Here is a 21,222-nt window from a genome sequence, read left to right on the forward strand (position 1 = left end):
TCTGTCACGCCAAATTTCTTCCCTCTACAAAAACCTTCCCTCCCCCATTTACTTCCGGGGCTGCGTCCAATAAAATCACAAAGTTGCCGGGGGTCCTTAACCTGCACGCGACTGTCCTGTTTCGCGCCTGTACAAAAAAAAAAACAATAATCGATTTCTTCAGATTCCAGCAGCTGTCAAAGACGAAGTATCCTTCCAGCGACGGCCAGTCAAAGCCGAAGTGCTATCGATCGCTGTCAATGACGTAAGAGGAAACATGACCACGGAAGGAAATGGGGGAGGGAAGGTTTTTGTAGAGGGAAGATATTTGGCGTGACAGACACCATTAAAGTGTTTCTGATCACACAAAGTGATCTCTAAGACAGGCTGACACAGTGATCGGTGCATGGTATGCCAATTGTGGAAATAAGTCAGAAGTGCCGCTTGCCGTCGAAGCTCTTCGAAATTTTCCGCGCCCGTGTAAACAGGATGTGACGTAAGGTGCCCGCCTCTTTGTAATGGCCGTGCCCGCGTGTACAGGAAGTGATGTCATCAAATGGCAGCCCCTGACGATAGGGCGTGAGAGTAATACCAAAGACTATAAAAATAGGACCCATTACCTCTCTGCTTGGCACTTAGCATCAAGGGTTGGAATTGGGGGTTAAATCACCAAAATGATTCCCGAGCGCGGCCACCGCTGCTGCTCACTGCTCCCCTCACCTCCCATGGGGTCGAACAAGGAGATGGGTCAAACGCAGAGAGTAACTTCACCACACCTAGTGTGTGTGTGTGACTATCAGTGGTACTTTAACTTTACCTTAAGCGGCGTTTAAAATGAATGAAGCGTTCGTACGTCGAAACATGGTTCGCACACAGAGGCGTATTTGCCGCGATGTAAAGCGAGGTGGCAAATAGAGGCGTTTGTGAATCAAGGTTCCACTGTAGTTAGCGCTGACTTTTACTAATCGAAGGTTAGGCACTGCATTTGTTTATCGTGTTGACGCCTGACTCTTGATGCGAGGGACACTCTCTGTCTCACTCTCACTTTAAAGTGTACCGAACAGATTGTTCCGATCGGGATGCATGCACCCCTAGTATTGTCGCTTGTGTTCTACTGTCCTAAAAATGTGAAGGGTGTCCTGACTTTGGTGTAATACTGTATTCTGTGTTTCTGTTTACACGTTTTACAAAACAACATTTTTCAACTTTACCCATAGTCCCATCGACGTCAGCACAACAAAGACAAACCTTACAAGTGCTCCAACTGCAATAAAGGATACATAGACGCCGCAAGTCTGGAGGTGCACATGTCCAAACACACGGTGAAGCACGCCAGGATCTACTCGTGCGGCCTCTGCAACCGCACGTACACCTCAGTAAGACCAATACCCATTTCTGAAGAGAATTCCTACATGAATCACTGCCAGTGGCCTCACTGGCATCAGACTCCTGGCAGCTACTTTACACCACCGTGTACTACGTGTAGTCATGTGTCCACTGTCTCCCCTCTGCCTGTCCTCCCCTCACCTCAGGAGACGTACCTTGTGAAACACATGGAGAAACACAACCAAGGGCAGCTGAGCGCAGCGGATGCTCCAGCGGGACAACGGAACCAAAGCCAGACTCGCGGTCAGCCTGGAGGTCAGAGCCAGGGGGAGGGCTCAGAAGGCAGGTCAGGCCGACCCGGAGCGGGCGGGAGTGGCCAGAGCCAAGGCAGCTACCCCCAGCCTGAACCCCTCCCCTGTCCGTTTGACCTACACCAGTATAAGACGGTGTCTGCCAGTGACATCCAGTACAAACCGGTCACTGTGTCGGACCTTTCCTCCCATAAGGACCTTTGCCTGACAGTGTCGTCATCCAGCATCCAAGTGGAGCACCTCAACTCTTAAAAGACAGAGGATGGAGCGTTAACGGATATAAGCAATATTCAAAAGAAATTAGCTTTTTGGAACTGTGCCTGGAATATTTCTTTTTGGGGGTGGGGGCAAACAGGACAAATAGCCCAATAATATGTTTGTGTGTGTGAAGGCTGCAATAAAAAAAATAAACGGTCCATCACAGTGATGGTTTTAAAATGGAAAGTAAGGAAATGAGAGTGGCTTCCCTTTATTGGTTTATCACCTTGTGTTCTTCCACACAAATACTGCCACGGGTTATAATCATGTTATGCTCCTGAAAGTATTTGTAATGTTTTTACATCAGTGTTATCACCTTTACGCGATAAAAGGGACTAAGTGGTTATTTCCTTTTTTTGGAACATAAAAAAAAAAGTCTATTATATGTAGATACTTGCTACCCGCTGGTAAAGAGTGATGTGTTTTTTAAAGGTTGTATATCTCCAGTATATATACACCCAATTGCAAGCCTTGCATTGTAATCCTATCATTCTGCTTATTGTGTCTGTCTCGCTATAACACTTTCTGAATATTTGTAATAACTTCTTTCCGGACACACTTGCACATGTGGACATTTGTTTTTTATAATAATAAAAATCTTGGAAACATTATTTGTATTTTCTTTTATTCTTTGAACTATACGTTTGGGATTAACTTTGTAATAGTTGTAGTATGACATCATTAACGCCAAATTACTAGTATAAAGATTACCGGTAGTTGTTTTTTTTAACTAATCGAGGACTAATGTCAATAACACAACTACATCTCCCAGCTATTTGGATTAACAAGGTAATGGACTCCAGCACCCCCCCCCCCCCCGTGACCCGAAAGGGACAAGCGGTAGAAAATGGATGGAAGGAAGATGCTGTTTTTTTCATTTTAATTTTGATTTTTTTATTGAACAACAATCATACATTTATAACTCACACAAAAGTCAAGGCACTTACAACATCAAGGAAAGAAAACAAAAGCAAATACAGATAGAGTATTAAATATAATGATAGTAATACAAAATATGACAACAACAAAAAAGACAAAAAGGGCTACCTAAATCACTTTAAATGTTTTTAACAGAGATATCAATTTAAGGGCTTTTGTAGTCTTAATAATTCTCCAAGATTTGATTGATAATCATTAAGCCAATTAGGAAATGTAGGCCTTATTTTCATACATCGTGATTTATGTGGAAATGTTTTTGCCTGGAGCATAATAATGTTGACAAACATTTCTATGTTACAGTCGTTTATAAAAATACCAAATTTGATCTCTTCTATAGTGAATGGGGAAAGGAAGATGCTGTTTGTAACTATCAAAGCACCACTAGTCGTTAAACTATTTCCCACAGCACTTGAACGCAACATTATGAGGTGTTTACAAAAATGGATTCCACTAATCGACTCCTTTCCGGGGGTGAACATGTATTGATATATATATATATATATATTTTGTCGAATTGTATTCATAAACGTAAAAAAATATATGATAAATTTAGCAACAGAAACTCGTTTGTGATACAATTACATTAGAGTAAATCGCCTGAATCTTGGTCGATTTGCGTAGATCACAATGGTTTGGTCCGACTTTCTCCGCAGTCTGCAGTAAATATGGCGTCACTAAAAAGTATCCCGTCTGTAGAAACTTCCCCTCAGTAAACATTACTAACGAGGAGGATAAACACGCCAACATTATATTCGTGAACACATATATATTTTTGTAGGTATGCCCCGGAAAAAGCCATTTAGCAACAAGCAGAAGAAGAAGCAGTTACAAGTCAAACGGGAGCGAAAACGAGGTAACGTGTTAGCCTGTTAGCACTAGCAGTTAGCCAATTAAATGAAAGTTTCGGCTCACTCAGCTTGTTGTTCTTCAAATTGCAATGACACTTTAAACTTTGACTCGGCCGTGTTGAGTTTAAGCCAACAATAAGCGTACATGTCGCTTTTCTGCGGTAGTCGGTTGTCTTTATTATTATGTCATCATAACTTAACGGAATCGGTTAGCCTTACCAGGTGCAGGAAAACCATAGCAACGTATAGACTTCAATACAGGCTGCTAAATGTCTTTTCAACGTCATTTTCATTCGGGAGGAATCAAAATGACATTTTAGCTCAGACATTCGTGTGTTATTTTTTGCTGTTAAAATAATTATATATTTCACTAGTAAACTGCTTAAATATTTAAAAACAACAACACATATCTCCCTGAGCACCGGCTCCCCCCAGGGCTGCGTCCTGAGTCCGCTGCTGTTCACGTTGATGACCTATGACTGCTGCGCCAGGTCCGCTACTAACCACATTGTGAAGTATGCAGACGACACAACACAACAGCCTCATCCGTGACAATAACGACATGGACTACAGAAAGGAGATGAAACATCGGGCTGACTGGTGCAGAACCAACAACCCGGTCCTGAACGTCGACAAGACCAAGGAGATCATCGTCGACTTCAGGAAGCACCAGTCCAGCCACACTCCACTCTTCGTCAACGGCACAGCAGTGGAGATCGTAAGCAGCACCAACTTCCTGGGGGTGCAGATAACTGACAATATGACCTGGTCCCTACACACCGGAGCTCTTGTAAAAAGAGCGCAGCAGTGCATGCGCTTTTTGCGTCAGATGAAAAGAGCACAGCTCCCTCCCCCCATTCTCACCACATTCTACAGAGGCACTATAGAGAGCCCACTGACAAACTGCATCTCTGTCTGGACTGGAGCCTGCAGTGCCTCAGACTGGAAGTCTCTCCAGAGAGTGGTGAGGACGGCGGAAAAGATCATCAGGACTCCTCTTCCTCCTATCCAGGAAATCGCAAAAAGCCGCTGCCTGACCAGGGCTCAGAAAATCTGCAGAGACTCCTCCCACCCCCACCAAGGACTGTTTTCACTGCTGGACTCTAGAAAGAGGTTCCGCAGCCTCCGTAGCAGAACCTCCAGGTTCTGTAACAGCTTCTTCCCTCAGGCCATAAGACTCTTCAACGCATCATAATAATCCCCTCAATTCCCCCCCAAAACGGATTAACTCGCTGGAATATAAAGACAATATAACATACATTCATAAACGTGGATGCATTTGCAAAAGTGCAATATATTTATCTGTACAGTAATCTATTTGTTTATATATGCACCTTATTGCTCTTTCATTCTTATCTGTATTGTAAAGCTAAAATTTGAATGACAATAAAAGCCTGCGGTGCCTCAGACTGGAAGACTCTGCAGAGAGTGGTGAGGATGGCGGAAAAGATCATCAGGACTCCTCTTCCACCTATCCAGGAAATCGCAAAAAGCCGCTGCCTGACCAGGGCTCAGAAAATCTGCAGACTCCTCCCACCCCCACCAAGGACTGTTTTCACTGCTGGACTCTAGAAAGAGGTTCCGCAGCCTCCGTAGCAGAACCTCCAGGTTCTGTAACAGCTTCTTCCCTCAGGCCATAAGACTCTTGAACGCATCATAATAATCCCCTCAATTCCCCCCAAAAACGGATGAACTCGCTGGAATATAAAGACAATATAACATACATTCATAAACGTGGATGCATTTGCAAAAGTGCAATATATTTATCTGTACAGTAATCTATTTGTTTATATATGCACCTTATTGCTCTTTCATTCTTATCTGTATTGTAAAGTTAAAATTTGAATGACAATAAAAGGAAGTCTAAGTCTAATATGCCCCTGGCCGATAAGGGTAACATCCAAACATAGAAACACTCCAGGACAGGATCCATTTTGGATAAACAGGGGGTGTGTTTGAGGACTGATGGTATGGTGGGGGCGCTGTTAACCTATAACCTTTGCCTTTTTTGTCTGCCTTAGGTGAATCAGGGTCAGGGCCGAGTAGCCGCAATGCCAGCGTGGAGCGGGGGGAGCGCCAGTCGGACACGTCAGACAGCGAAACCACAGATGTCAGAAGACTAAACCAGCAGCCCGACAGCAGAGAAGGCAGATATGATCCCAATAGGTGAGTGGGCGGTGTAATGACATGCCATTAATAAACACAGACACTACATTAAAGCTGTCAGAAAATGCTGGTACATCAGAGTACATTAAAATACTGTACATGCAGTAAATTCAGCTTCTTCAGCAAGGCACTTGTCATCTTGGAGGTGTGTTTGGGCTCCTTATGTTGAAGAGGAATGGATGTAACATGGAATTGTCAGGGAACTGCAATTCCCTAGTGCTGGCAGCACTTGTGCAACCCCAGGCCATGCCGCTACAGCCATCGTGCTGGACTATCAGCAAGACGCAATTATCTTGCTATTCATTTGTGTTGCCAGCTATTTTAACAATAACATCTGTGTGTTGACTAATTTCCAGAGAGTACATCTGTACTGCAATTCTAAAGAATATCCAGGTTTCATGTATCTAGTATTGAACCTTGAAAAGCTAGAGACCCTCCTCAAATGTATTTGTAGTTTTTAGGTTTTAGAAAAATATTAATTGTATTATATACCTGTTGTAGGTTATATTGCTCTGCTTTTATGAATGCTTATCCTCAAATAATAGTTGGTGTGTCTGAAGAAATTAGCATCACACCTCAAAGAGACATCTCCTTGCCTCCTTCTGTAAAAAATAACATGTTTTCTAATTGACAGATGCCATAATGTTTCTTAGTAGGTCGGCATCCTGATCACAACACAAGCCACCTTCACAGCAGACATGGCATCTGTAAAGCTCAAATTTACGATTGATTTTTAAGAAAAAAAGTGCATACTTTGGCTTTATTTCTGGAATCATATAATATTATTATTTTAAAATAATTATTTACAACTAGAGCCCTTACTCCTAAATGCTCCTAATAGAGGCCAGGTACTCTCTGTTGTTGGGTAAATAAAACATGTGGCAACAAAATGAAGACATACAGTATTTACCGTATTTTTCGGAGTATAAATCGCTCCGGAGTATAAGTCGCACCGGCCGAAAATGCATAATAAAGAAGGAAAAAAACATATAAGTCGCACTGGAGTATAATTCGCATTTTTGGGGGAAATGTATTTGCTAAAACCCAACACCAAGAATAGACATTTGAAAGGCAATTTAAAATAAATAAAGAATAGTGAACAACAGGCTGAATAAGTGTACGTTATATGACGTATAAATAACCAACTGAGAACGTGCCTGGTATGTTAACGTAACATATTATGGTAAGAGTCATTCAAATAACTATAACATATAGAACATGCTATACGTTTACCAAACAATCTGTCACTCCTAATCGCTAAATCCCATGAAATCTTATACGTCTAGTCTCTTACGTGAATGAGCTAAATAATATTATTTGATATTTTACGGTAATGTGTTAATAATTTCACACATAAGTCGCTCCTGAGTATAAGTCGCACCCCCGGCCAAACTATGAAAAAAACTGCGACTTATAGTCCGAAAAATACGGTAATTTGATTTTGATTAAATACAAACATTTACTCTGGTTCACTTATGCAAGGCTCTATTTTGACATTTTCAACGAGTTTTACAAATACTTAACCTAAAATCGTTCTTCTCCTTTTAAGATTTCGTCTGCACTTCGAAAAGGAGAGCAAAGAGGATGTGGAAAAGCGGAAGAAGATTGCCCAGGAGAAGATTATTCAGCCCGTCTCAGACAAAGAACTGGAGATCGGCATCGATGACATCTACCCTTCAGAGCGAGGTCATGCTGTTTTTTTAATGCTGTCCACATGACAACCTCCTCGAAATAGGAAGTGTGCTAATGGGTATAAATAAGTGCTTCTCTTGACACGACGTAACTCGATTATTCCAGGCCTGGGTTTCCCACGCCGGCCACCATGGAACTACAAGATGAGCCGCGAGGACTTGCTGAAGAAAGAAGAGAGGTCTTACAGGCAGTATTTGGATGAGCTGAACTCCATAAACCCGCCTGGATCTCTCAGCCACTTTGAGCACAATCTGGAGGTACGTCAAAGAGGATTTTGTTAAATCTCTTGGCATTGTCATAGGAAGCACATGATATTTGAATCATCTCCACTGTAGCATATTTTACTGGTATCCATCTATGCCATCTTTTCCTGGATTAGACACAAATATATAACAGATTGTAGGATATGCTTGACAAAAGTATTTAATGCCGTTTGTTGTGAAAGATGTAAATAAAGAAGGTGCCAGTAGATGGCAGTAGTTACTGCACTACAGCAGCTCCTCAAGGATTGTTTTTCATGTTAATGTGGCAAGATTTGCAAGAGAACTTACTAATTTTCTTTCTTTTTCCTCACTTTCTTGTTGTACTTTAGACATGGAGGCAGCTGTGGCGAGTGTTAGAGATGTCAGACGTCGTCCTCCTCATCGTGGACATCAGGCATCCGGTAACTACCTTTTTTATGACCCAAAACTAGGACAGTGGATCAGGCCGGGCACAATCCCCGTCACAAAAGCAGACAGTCTAATGCCTATGTGTCAAAGTCAAGGGCTGCGGTAATATGACTGTAATATGACTGTTCATGTTTTTTAGTCAGTACAAATTGGTGTTGTGTCGCAGTGTTGTGCATTACAAACCCAAACGCGTTTTGTGTTGTTGTAGAACAGGGTTGTCAAAGTCAAGGACTGCAAATTAATTATCTATGGCCCCCGGGATGATATTTGATTAGTATTAGAACCGGCCCGCAGGCCACAGCCGCCTGCTGCTGTTTTGCACGCACCAATACTCCATCAGTGTGGGCGCTAGAAATTTACAAAATGGGGTCCCAGGGACCCCATCAAGTCGTAAACATTTTTGGGGTCCCACTTTTTTGTAACCGTTTTGAAAACAAATGATAAATGTATGCATTATCCTGTTTTTTCTCACATTCTATATTGTGTTTTGGAAAAAGGTTGTCATAATTGTTACTTAATTCATAAAATAAAATAATACAAAAAACATATTTTTATGCATATGTAAATGTATTCAGTTATAAACATTCATTCACTTTCTTCTTTCTTCATGGATCTAAACTTTACCACTGCCGGTATTTTTTTCTATATTTTTATTGTAATATTTTCAGAATGTTTTTTTCCTATTTTTGGCCAAAGTAAGACAAAAAAAACAATCTGAAGTTGTCTTTATTTTTTAGTTTTAATGCCATGATTTTAATAGTCCAGCCCGCGTGTGCACAGATTTTCCTCCTTGCGGCCCCTTAGCTAAAATGAGTTTGACACCTCTGGTCTAATGAGATCAAATACAAGAACTTTGTCAAAAGTTCAGCCCTATTCTCATTATTAATAAGGATATTACACAACAGAACCAATGTTATAATATTATTAAGGCGCAAACTGCTTAGCCAGCATTAATATTGCTGATGAGTTAATTGTAAACAACAGCACAGCATTTTTATCATGTGTACATTTCACACGCAACAGCTGGGTAGCAAGATTTTAAAGCGCATGCAGAGGTAGATACAGTAACAGGCAGCTGTGTGTGAAAGTCCTAAGACTACTTGGTGATCCTAAAAAATATACACATCAGGGGCCGTACTTATCAAGCTTCTTAGAGTGCCATTTTACACTTAAGTCCTGAAAATGTGCGAAATTTAGTCCTACTCTCAAACTTAAGAATACAAGCTTTTTATCAACGTTCTTAAGTCTAAGAATCACTCCTACTCTCCACGATATTTAAGAGACCTTCAGAGGTGTCTTAAGTGGTTAGGAGTTGCCAGCAGGGGATGGCACTGAGGCGAGAGACGTGCGCGAACGTTCATCTTTGTTTGATGACGAGCAGCTGATCAAACGGTATCGTTTAGACAGAGCAGGTATTATTTTTGTCACAGATTTAATAATTTTCCATTCCTTGTTGATTTCTGCATGTGGCTGCAGTGGACTAGTATATATAGAGCCACCCACGCCAGTTTCAAATTAGTTGCCTAATTAATGAATTGTAAAGAAAATGTTATGAGTGTAGCGTATGTGTGTGGCACACACATACGCTAGGTTACAGCATGTGAGGTGAGTGACGTCAGTGAGTGTGTGGGCGAGAGAGAGAGGGAGCGGTATTGTGAGTGCGAGCGGGGACTAGTTTGTTTTGTGTTGGATTGGCTGTGTGCAAGCAATCAATAAAGCAAGATTTGCAACTAATCGCCGGACTCATCATTCACTCTAAAGTCGTCCGCTGTGGAGACCCACTGTCGGGTAAAGTGAAGGGTGTTGCCCCGAGCATACATCCTGGAGAAGTGTCTCCCCTGCCTCTTTGATTACGGTCTGGGAGCAGGAAGCAGGAAAGGTGCCACAAAAAGGAAACATTTATTTTTGATTCATTGCCAATATTGTTTGTTTGTTTTGTATTATTTTGTAGTTTATTGTCAAAATATACACTCCCATTGTCCCCTTAAATATTTCTAAGATATTTTTTTATTCTTAGACAAGGGATTCCCTTCCGTGATTGATCATTTCTATGGACACAGAAATGACGTCACCTAAAATTCCGTTTACGGCACATAGTAATGTCGTAATTCAGCTCTGAGTGTGACACTTAAGATTCAGTCCTACACTTCGCTGAAAGTGTGAGTAAGATGCTTGATAACTAACTTTTAAGTGCAGCTTTCAGCGAATAATTTATTTACTCTTAAGTCAACTCTTAGCAGACTTCTTAGGAGTAATTCTAAGAAGCTTGATAAGTACGGCCCCAGAGCTACAACACAAGATCTCGCAATAAGCTGCCTGTGCCTTTTACACAGAACCTTTTATACAGAAGATTAGACTCGCTATTTCTACGGACGTTATCCCCATCACACTTCCTATAAAAGCTGACCTTTTTGCCATGTTACTGTTCTGGATAAATAGCACTGACACGGAATGGGAGGGAAGAGGCTAGCCAGGCATTTTCCAGAAATTATATCAGCAGGGTTTTCGCAGGGTCTTAAAAAGTCTTAAAATCCAATAAATGTCTCAAAGGTAACTGCACTTTTTTTTGGGAATTTTCACAATCATTAGGTGGCACAGGGGTTAGTGCATGTGCATCACAATACGAAGGTCCTGAGTAGTCCTGAGTTCAATCCCGGGCTCGGGATCTTTCTGTGTGGAGTTTGCATGTTCTCCCCGTGACTGCGTGGATTCCCTCCGGGTTCCCTCTGGGTACTCCGGCTTCCTCCCACCTCCAAAGACATGCACCTGGGGATAGGTTGATTGGCAACATTAAATGGTCCCTAGTGTGTGAATGTGAGTGTGAATGTGAATGCAGGTGAGATAGGCTCCAGCACCCCCCGCGACCCCGAACAGGACAAGCGGTAGAAAATGGATGGATAGATTATGAAAGACAATATGACGGATGTATTTTTTTAATGCATTCTAAGTTGGAAATAAACATTAGTAAAAAGTCTGCTTACAAGGGAGCCAATGAGAGGTCCTCTATTCCGCCCATAAAACCCAATAGATAACCATCCAAATCCCACCAACAATACTCCATTTACATTTCGCGGCTTGAATTTTAACTGAATGTTAGTGATGTTGTTATTATAAGTGCTAACGCGGACAAACTATTTATAGCAGTGCCGTGATCACAATTTTGTGTGGTTATGTTGACATCATCTGCTGGTGAACTGCTTTTCGCGTCGGACCTTGTGGAAGTTTATTCTAGATCTCACCTTGATAGAAAAATGAGGACATAATCCAACAAGTTGATCATTTTAGACCGTTGGTTCCAACCCCCTTTTCTTTGCGAGGATTATGAGTCATTCTTCATCTAAACAGGAATATAACAAGATTTTCTATCAGTCCGCATAAATACAGCAGACATTGTACAGTAAGTGATGGTTTATTATGTTTGTTAGCTGTCATGAAGTCTGCAGTGAGCAGTAATCAGTGATGTAGTTGAAGAAAAAAGGGAACATCATGATGCATTTTTAAATAAATGCACAGCGTATGCTTAAAATGAGAAAAATATGTAAATATTACACGTCAATGGAAACGTGCCCATAACTAACTACAATGTATACACATATATACTTACAGGATGTATATAAAACCTTAATGGAGGTGTTTGGATGTTTTTTAAGGGCTTTATAGGCAGAATAGAGCAACTGCCATTGGCTCCATTGTCAGCAGACTTTTGATCGCATTTATTTTCGATTTAGAATGCATAAAAAAATAAAACTTGTGTGTTCTTGTCTTACATAAAGATTGTGAATGATAGGCAAAAAAAAAAGTGCAATTCCCCTTTAAATGTCAAAATGTCTTAAATGCTTTACACATTTAAAGAAACTCTTAAATATGACTATTAAATGTCTTAAAAATATAACGTTATGTCTGGTCAGGACCCAGATGTGCAATCATCGGCGAGGGCAACAATTGTAAACATTGCGGTAAAAGTGAATGGAACGACAATTAAAAAAGTCTGTGTCAAACTATGCCAAAAACCCCTTCACAGCTGTACTAGAATCGACTTGTATTTTTCTGTTAGTATGAATGTGTAATTGATCCTAAATATTTTTTTATCATGTTCGTAATTTTTTTTTACATTTGGCTTGTTGAAACCTGAAGAGACCTTGATGAGAGCTGTAATGGCGTTTTCGTTGCGTTGAAAGTAGGGATGTCCGATAATGGCTTTTTGCCGATATCCGATATGCCGATATTGTCCAACTCTTTAATTACCGATACCGATATCAACCGATACCGATATCAACCGATATATACAGTCCTGGAATTAACACATTATTATGCCTAATTTGGACAACCAGGTATGGTGAAGATAAGGTACTTTTTAAAAAAATTAATCAAATAAAATAAGATAAATAAATTAAAAACATTTTCTTGAATAAAAAATAAAGTAAAACAATATAAAAACAGTTACATAGAAACTAGTAATTAATGAAAATTTGTAAAATTAACTGTTAAAGGTTAGTATTATTAGTGGACCAGCAGCACGCACAATCATGTGTGCTTACGGACTGTATCCCTTGCAGACTGTATTGATATATATTGATATATAATGTAGGAACCAGAATATTAATAACAGAAAGAAACAACCCTTTTGTGTGAATGAGTGTAAATGGGGGAGGGAGGTTTTTTGGGTTGGTGCACTAATTGTAAGTGTATCTTGTGTTTTTTATGTGGATTCAATAAAAAAATAAAATACATTTAAAAAAAAACGATACTGATAATAAAAAAAACGATACCGATAATTTCCGATATTACATTTTAACGCATTTATCGGCCGATAATATCGGCAGACCGATATTATCGGACATCTCTAGTTGAAAGCAATTGTCACAGTTGGAGTATTTTATACGTCAGACTAGACACCTGCACTGACATCATCAGGTTTCTAAGTGCAGGCACACAATAGCGGCATTATTATGTGTAAAAGGCACCCGTGGCCGGTATTAAAACTCTGGTGGCTACGTAAAAGTGACTGTTGTTACTACATCTGAAGGTGGAATATTGGTGGATGAACTCCTCCCCAACCCCCCAAAAATACTGTGTCGATGCCGCTCATGCAAAACAGAAAAAGAAAAAAACCCACAGATAATTCCAGGCTTAAACAGGCAGTGTAAAAGGGATTATATGCACACCTCTCAGCTGTGCACTTGTACGTCACTGCAAACCTCTGCATAATAACAAATATTGTTTAGGAAACCAGCTTCATCATTTTTGTAAAGGCATTGTTTGGGTCAGTTTTTTGTGCAGGTTTGCCAGTGTCTCTCCTCCTCAACATCCTGTTATTAGCACGTGTTAAAGATTGATCCTTATGTTTATGCACCCCACAGGTGGTGCAGTTCCCCCCAGAGGTGTACCACTGCATCACAGGTGAGCTGAAGAAGCAGGTGGTGCTGGTGTTGAACAAAGTGGACCTGTGTCCTCCTCCGCTGGTGATCGCATGGAAACATTACATGACCTCACAGTTCCCCCAGCTGCACATTGCCTGCTTCACCTCCCACCGCGGACAGGCCTACAGCACAGGTATGCATGTGGTGTGGGTAATGATTTACAGTGACTGCCATAGTAAGAATTATATGTGTGTCTGTTGGCTAACAGTGCTTCAGAAAAAGCGAATGAGGCGGAAGGCTGACTGGAGCCAAGCTGGTGGTCCCACAGAGATCCTCAAGGCATGTCAGGAGATCACAGCAGGCAGAGGTTAGCATAGCGCCCTCTTGGCTAAACATCTATTAGCATGCCTGTGGGATCCTGTCATGTGGTTATCTTCTCCGCATGCAGTCGACCTGTCCAGCTGGGAGCAGAAGATCCAGGCGAATGCTGTTGCCGAGCAACTCGATGGGGATGGGCTGGACGAGGACGCGGAGTCTGTACTGGTGGAGCATCAAAGCGATAGCGCCATGGAGATGAGCAACCCATCGCATGAGCTCTACAAGGATGGTGTTCTCACTCTGGGTTGCATAGGTCTGCATCACACACACTTAGTTACAAGACACATTGTTTCCCCCGACTTGTAATTGATTGTGGTGGCCCACCATGGCAAAATAAAAGCCACCACACCCTAAAAATAAGGGTTATTATGTTAAAACAATTTTAAGCGGAACTGCACTTTTGGGGGGATTTTGCCTGTCATTCATAATCCCTGTGTGAGACAAGAGCACATAAGTCTTTCTTTTCTTAATGCATTTGTAATACAAGTACACGGTGGCTAACAATGAAACTAACAAGAGTAATCTATTGCGCCCATAAAGCCCTTTTAAAGAACCATCCAAAAACTGCAAACAATACTCCATTTATGTGTTGTGACCTGAATATTAACCAAGTATTAGCGATATTGTTATTACAAGCGCTAACGCCGATTTACTACTTTTAGCGGCGCCGTAAACACAGAGAGGTGACTAGCTTATGCAGCGATTGACGTACTTAGCCTGTAAACTGCTGCATTGCCTCTGAGTTGGCGAAAGTTCATTCTAGATTATTAATCATGCCTCTCACTTCTATGGGGTTTGGACATAAATTGAGAAGTTGTTCAACTTTGCCATTCAACTTAGACCCGAAGATAGCAAGAAAGACACAAAGTTCTTCATCTTCACGGGAAGATATGAACATCCCATCAGTTGACATCACACAGAGAGTAGACATTGTACAGTAAGTGATTGTTGTAATATGTTGGTAGTTTGTAGTTCTTGCAATAGTGCTACTTGCTAGATCTGCTTAGTACTCGGTTTTTAAAACACTTAGCTCATCCTCCTTATATTTACGCTTGAAAAGATAAGGTTCTGGATCGTCATTTGTCCGAAAGTAGTCGATGTTGTCTCTCATGAAGTTTGCCATGAGTAGTAGTAGTTGTTGAAGGAAAAAGCGAACGTTGTGATGCGTCTGTGAAATGAATGCGCTGCCGTATGCTTAAAATTACCAAAAGACATAAATATTGCATTTTATCATGAATGTGCCTGTCACTACATTACATATATACTGTCCTTACAGTGTGTATAGAACATGTTGGAGGTTTTTAAAATTGCTTCATAGACTGAATAGATCAAATTCCATTACCTCCATTGTTAGCTGACTTTCGCTGGCGTTTATTTACGAGTGAGAATGCATAAAAAAGAGAAAAACATATATGGGCTTGTCTCACCTAAGAAATTGGAAGAAAATATAGGCCTCCATGCAAATTATGCAAATTATGATGGCGTCATATTCACCACGCTCTGGCCCTGTTTTTGTAGGCTTTCCGAATGTGGGCAAGTCATCTGTTATCAATAGTCTGGTAGGGAGGAAGGTGGTGAGCGTGTCCCGGACCCCAGGCCACACCAAATACTTCCAGACCTACTACCTCACCCCCACAGTCAAACTTTGCGACTGCCCTGGACTCGTCTTCCCCTCCTGTGTGGATAAACAGTTACAGGTACAAGTTGTCCTCTGTCAAAGTTCATTAGAACACACCTCTTAATCAACTAAACAGAATGTTAGCTTCAGCAACAAGATTACTCATTTTAGGATGACATTTTAGACAATTCTATGTTCTAACTTTGTGGAACATTTTAGGAAAGGCTCCAGCAGACATTGTTCATAGCAGGTGCAACATCAGTGACCTACGAACTTAAAAATAGACAAAAATGTTTAATGGAACATCTCATTTTGTCCTTCCTAGATCCTAGCCGGAATCTACCCGGTGTCCCAGCTGCAGGAGCCTTACAGCTCAATCGGTTATCTGTGCGAAAGAACCCCTTTCCTCTCCGTGCTGAAGCTCAAACATCCCAATTTGCAAGATTTTACCACCCAAGGAGACCAGACTTCTGGGGAGCCCTCCTGGACCGCCTGGGATGTTTGCGAGGGTAAGTCCCAGACTAGAAATGATATTGCCATAACGTGCCACATTTGTTTACATTACACAAACATGTTTTTGATGTTCTATATTGATTTCCAGCTTGGGCCGAGAGAAGGGGCTACAAGACGGCCAAAGCCGCTCGGAATGACGTGTACCGAGCAGCCAACAGCCTCCTGAGATTAACCACTGACGGCCGACTCTGCCTTTGCCTCAAACCGCGCGGCTACAGCTGCCTGAGAGGTATTAGCCCTTTTTGTTTTCAGCTGTAAAATAAACACTTAAATTAGGAATTGGAGTGTACAAGAGAGCTGGAAGCAAAAGGTAGTGCTCTTTGACCACATGGTTGTCTATAAGTACCGTATTTTCTGGGCTATAGAGCGCACCAGTATTTAAGTCGCATCCACCAAATTTTAGAAGAAAAAATACTGTATATTGACATATATTAGCCACACCGAACCATAAGCTGCAGATATATACCGCTATGATAGATTTTGTAAATGGTTATTTGCTTACGTTAATTGCTTCCAAACATTGCCTGTAACAAGGCAGTAAAACAGCTGATCAAATAAAATAGAAGTCATCGTCATGGACCCACTAGGAAGCAAGCCCCCAATCAGCTAAACAGACTCAATAACTCCCCGGTGACGTTTTGGCGAATTTACAAAACTGAAACAACACAAAAACAATGCCATTGTAAGTTAATAATATTAACACAGACACTTGTAAACATTTTAGCATATTCACTAATGCTAACAACGCTAGCTTGATTACATTGTAATAGCACATAATAAAATGCATGAAAACACTCCTACAGACATCACAAATGGACGGTTTAGTCTGTATGAATTGTTTTAGTTAAATTGTAAAACTTACAAACACTGCTTGTAGTGATGAATGAAGAACCCTTTCGAGCAGAATCGCTATGCGCGAAGGCTAGACTTCCAGTTCAAGGCACGAAACAGGAAGTACATTTTCACCGCGCAACACCTGCAGTTAGTGAACTCGTCCAAAAGATGGCGCCATAGCACAAACAATAACACATCTTTTCAGTGTCTATGTTGTTGTAGTATGAAAACTATTTGTTGAATACAAAATATTATGGCAAAATTAGGCGCACTGTTTTATAAGCCGCAGGGTTCAAAGCCTTGAAAAAGTAGCGGCTTATAGTCCAGAAAATACGGTATATGGCACCGACAGAACCAATGTTGTAACACCAGTTTGGAGCGAACTACTTAGCCAGCATTAGTAGCGCTGACAAGTTCATTATGAACAGCCAGTGTAACATACATGAGTATCACATCGACAGCTAGCGCAACCAACGTTTTAGATAGATAATGCTGTTGGACGCTGACCATTGATTGTATTACAAATACAGTTACTGCCATCTTGTGAAGTTTCGAGGTTAACCTGCGGCCACAGCTGTTCCTGCCACTGTTTTTGACCCTGGTGCTAAACAGAAACTCCATTTGTTATTTGCAACTATAACTGACTGCGATTAATCGAAAAGAGGTGTTATTTGTAGCATTAACGTATATTTAATTTGGTATGTCTGTAATCTTTATAGAGCACTGGGAAAGCCACACCGACATCCCTGACATCCTTGCCCTCCAGGGAAGGACATCTGAGGAGGACACCGCAGGAAAGAGGGACGATGAAGATGACGGTGAATCCAGCACTGAACCCGAGGAAGAGAGAGACCGGGACGCGGATGACGACGATGACGGCGACGAAGACGAGGGGTTTGGACAGGCAAGGCGAAAGGAAGATACGACACCTAGCCTCACCGTCAACATGTTTAATGTCCTTCAGGAGAATGAATGTGAGTGATGGAACAGGGACAAGCAGGCAAGAAGGTATCCTGATGTTTCTCCGTCTTGACTCTTTACACTCCTCCGTTTCTTCCCTGAATATGCATTCCTTCTCATATCATTTCCAAAGTAACCATATTTCCTCCTCCCTATGCTAAGGCTACTATTGTGAGTTTTGATTTGTCTGAACTCTTAAGCAGGAAGAAGCTAGTAAGCATGCCTGCTGATGATACAGTAAGACACCATTAGCTTCTGCCTCCTGCAGTTCAAAAAAATCCCACTAGGTGGCATAAGGTACTGAACAAAAACACCTTAGAGTTGCAGCAAACATAATACCTCCATCTATTTTTTCAAAAACATGCTGCAAAATCACAACAGACAAGAAAAAAAATGCGTTATTGAATCATTATATTTGCAGAACATTATTTTTCTACTCTATGCTGTGCCTCAGTTCTGCTTGTTCAGGCACAAAGCTTTCACCATGGGCGGGGTTTGTTTTTGGGTCTTGTTCTCAAAGGCAATGTACAAAAACAACTCTAGTCTGCTTTAGGGTGAGGCACGGTAATAATGGCTCATTTAGTAATGTGTACCCTGTGGAATTGTATGCTAATAATCACATGCAGCAATGGAGGAAAAACAGAGTGATATACTCGACAGTTGACAGCAACCGGTAGAGGCACCGTTGATGCAGTCTTATATCATGATGACTCCATTTGAGGTGTCCAAAACCCTGGCTATTTGCTCATAGTTGTTTTTTTGCCTATGGAACATTGTTAAAAGTTAAATATGGCCTACATTCGAACATCATGACAGAGAATTGGGGCTATGCTAAAAATCCCAAAAGATGAAAGGCAGCGATTAATTATTATGTTACGAAAAAATAATAGGTATGTTGAATATATTTTGGCCTAAATTTGATTGGGTTTATTATATGCGGTTAATATTCTTCTCATCCTTCAATTTTTGTTTGTTAAAAAAGTTTGAACACCACCCCTGAACTGCAGCATAGACACAATCCCTCTTGTGTTATTCTGCGCAGTAAAAACCTTGCATAGAAACAGAAGTTCAGACAATTCAGAAAAGTATTCTACCGTCTGATTCACAATGATAATATAGAAATTAATAGATTTAATTAGAGGGATTTAATCAAATGCCCATCCATCATACGGTATACTGACATGTGACTTTAGAGCTGACATGCCAAATGATGCACAAATTAGACGCTCCTTGCCTTTAAGCTATCATTCACTGGATTACCTTCTTATTGCTGCTGGGGTCTTGAAAAAAATCAGTTTTTGTAGATCACCAAAAGGGGATATAAGAGCACCATTTCATACTCAGGTCAGCAGAAAACCAGTATTACCAGTTTGATTCTCTCAATAGGGAGAGTGTAGTGTTTCTGAGAGTGCTGTGATCATTTTGCTGTGACTTTGCACAGTTAGCAGTACAATACAGAATCTAGTGTTACTCAATAAAACCTGAAGTGTACTGTACTTGAAATGTAAGCCTGCACAATCATCGCCTGAGTTTATCCGCTAATGTTTTGTTTCAACAAAGCACTTCAAGGAACAAATAAACATTTTGGGAGAAGTGCTTGTTTTCTTTGTTCATATGATCGCTGAGTATTCGCACAGAGCCAAACAAAACATTAGCTTTTGACCAAAATGTTGACTTGTTCCGTTAAACGCAAACAAGCAGGAGAGGGAGGTCGGCCATCACGCCTTGTATCTGTTCCAAAACGATAAGCGCCCCGTCTGTTTTGTCATAAAATGTAACTTTGGCAGCCCAGAGGGCTTATCTTGTTTACCTGAGACAAACCTCCTCTCAATCTCTCCACATTATCTTCTCAAAGTGATAAAAGATGACTTTAATGTATTGTGCAGAAACGTCTGCCATAGCTATAACAATAAGAGCTGTACCATGCTACTGACATAAAAGTATATTTGTATGGATTTTTTAAAATGAGTCCCTTATATTTGCTAATGGAACTGACAAGACAGTTAAAGTGTTTAGGACGGATGCTTGTTTATGACACATGCGGCATTCCTTTCATTACCAACATCTTTCAACTGGACTGCTTTTATGCAATAAATAATGTCATCTAAGCCATCTTGAGCTTGTTTTCTTATATGTTGCTTTGTTGCATCTGGAAACAAATGCATGGCCAAACTACTTGAGAGATTATTAGTCGACCTCTGCACAGACCAGATTGTATAGGAGCTCCTTCGTATGCCTCAATTGTTTGTTGTCAAAATTCATGCAGCAATTTTTTTTACAATTAAGTCAACTATTGAATATTATTTTACCTCACAGTGTGAACAAAAAAACAAATCTTTCATCCATCTTCTTTGACCCGTGCACTGCTGCACCACCCTTTCCCAAAATTCATTTTTAAGTAATTCTGATAAATTGGTTCGTAGCATTTCTTAGTTTTTAGTTCTTGAAAGTTTTGGAGAAATTCTTAATTTTTTGCTTTTGGTGCAAAGATTCGTTTTAACTTTGATTTGTGTGGTTTCCAATGTGATTCAGGGACGATATTATTTACCAAGTTACATAGTTTTGACTTGATCCTGGTAACTACCAAATGTCATCCTGATAACTACCAAAGTTTATAGTTTTCATGTCATCCTACTAACTACCAAATTTCATAGTTTTCATGGCATCCTGGTAACTACCAAATGTAATCCTGTTAACTACCAAATTTCATAGTTTTTATGTAATCCTGGTAACTACCAAGTTTCATAGTTTTCATGTAACCCTGTTAACTACCAAATTTCATAGTTTTCAGGTAATCCTGGTAACTAACACATGTCATAGTTTTCATGTAACTAACAAATGTCATAGTTTTCATGTAATCCTGTTAACTACCAACTATAATAGTTTTCATGTAATCCTGGTAACTACCAAGTTTCATAGTTTTTATATAATCCTGGTAACTACTAAATTGTATAATTTTCATGTCATCCTGGTAACTACAAAATGTATATGCATCAATTTACTAGTTATCACACAATTCTGGTAACTGCACATTTACATTTTTCACATGATCCTGGTAATTCCCAAATTTAATAGTTTTCATGTAATCCTGGTAACTACCAAGTTTCAGTTTTCATATAATCCTGGTAACTACTAAATTTCATAGTTTTCATGTCTTCCTGATAACTACCAAATTTCATAGTTTTCATGTCATCCTGGTAACTACAAAATGTATATTCATCTATTTACTAGTTATCACACAATCCTGGTAACTGCACATTTACATTTTTCACATGATCCTGGTAATTACCAAACGTATTCGTTTTTTATGTAATCCTGGTAACTACAGAATTGATGGTATTCACACAATTCTGGTAACTACAATGTTTA

At 40.5% G+C, this 21,222-nt stretch overlaps 2 protein-coding genes across 3 annotated transcripts in view; both read left to right on the forward strand.

Annotated features, from left to right (window-relative positions):
- znf384b (zinc finger protein 384 b) overlaps window positions 1–2,482 on the forward strand; it is a 27,531-nt gene extending 25,049 nt beyond the window's left edge. Inside the window, exons 10-11 of one of the 2 annotated variants that reach the window (XM_062063852.1) lie at window positions 1,197–1,355; window positions 1,512–2,482. In XM_062063852.1, the coding sequence (XP_061919836.1) occupies window positions 1,197–1,355; window positions 1,512–1,868 (516 nt within the window). In that variant the 3' untranslated portion in view covers window positions 1,869–2,482. Of the gene's footprint in view, window positions 1–1,196 lie in introns of both variants that reach the window. The other variant, XM_062063851.1, reaches the window with a different exon arrangement.
- Window positions 2,483–3,419: 937 nt separating this feature from the next.
- Window positions 3,420–19,936, forward strand: gnl1 (guanine nucleotide binding protein-like 1). The gene is made up of 12 exons (XM_062063854.1): window positions 3,420–3,666; window positions 5,683–5,827; window positions 7,377–7,513; window positions 7,625–7,776; window positions 8,112–8,183; window positions 13,551–13,743; window positions 13,819–13,917; window positions 13,999–14,181; window positions 15,447–15,625; window positions 15,872–16,055; window positions 16,148–16,288; window positions 17,613–19,936. The coding sequence occupies exons 1-12, from the start codon at window positions 3,594–3,596 to the stop codon at window positions 17,873–17,875; spliced, it is 1,821 nt and encodes a 606-aa protein (XP_061919838.1). The 5' UTR covers window positions 3,420–3,593; the 3' UTR covers window positions 17,876–19,936.
- The last annotated feature ends 1,286 nt before the right edge of the window (window positions 19,937–21,222 follow it).

This window comes from Entelurus aequoreus, linkage group LG11 (genome assembly GCF_033978785.1).
Source record: "Entelurus aequoreus isolate RoL-2023_Sb linkage group LG11, RoL_Eaeq_v1.1, whole genome shotgun sequence".
NCBI lineage: Eukaryota > Metazoa > Chordata > Actinopteri > Syngnathiformes > Syngnathidae > Entelurus > Entelurus aequoreus.

Bases quoted from the DNA above. Each gene is read 5' to 3' on its own strand.
- gnl1 (XM_062063854.1), top strand. From the start codon at position 3,594: ATGCCCCGGAAAAAGCCATTTAGCAACAAGCAGAAGAAGAAGCAGTTA. The intron at 3,667-5,682 runs GTAACGTGTTAG...TGTCTGCCTTAG, and splicing joins CAAACGGGAGCGAAAACGAG to GTGAATCAGGGTCAGGGCCG. The intron at 13,918-13,998 runs GTTAGCATAGCG...CTCCGCATGCAG, and splicing joins GGAGATCACAGCAGGCAGAG to TCGACCTGTCCAGCTGGGAG.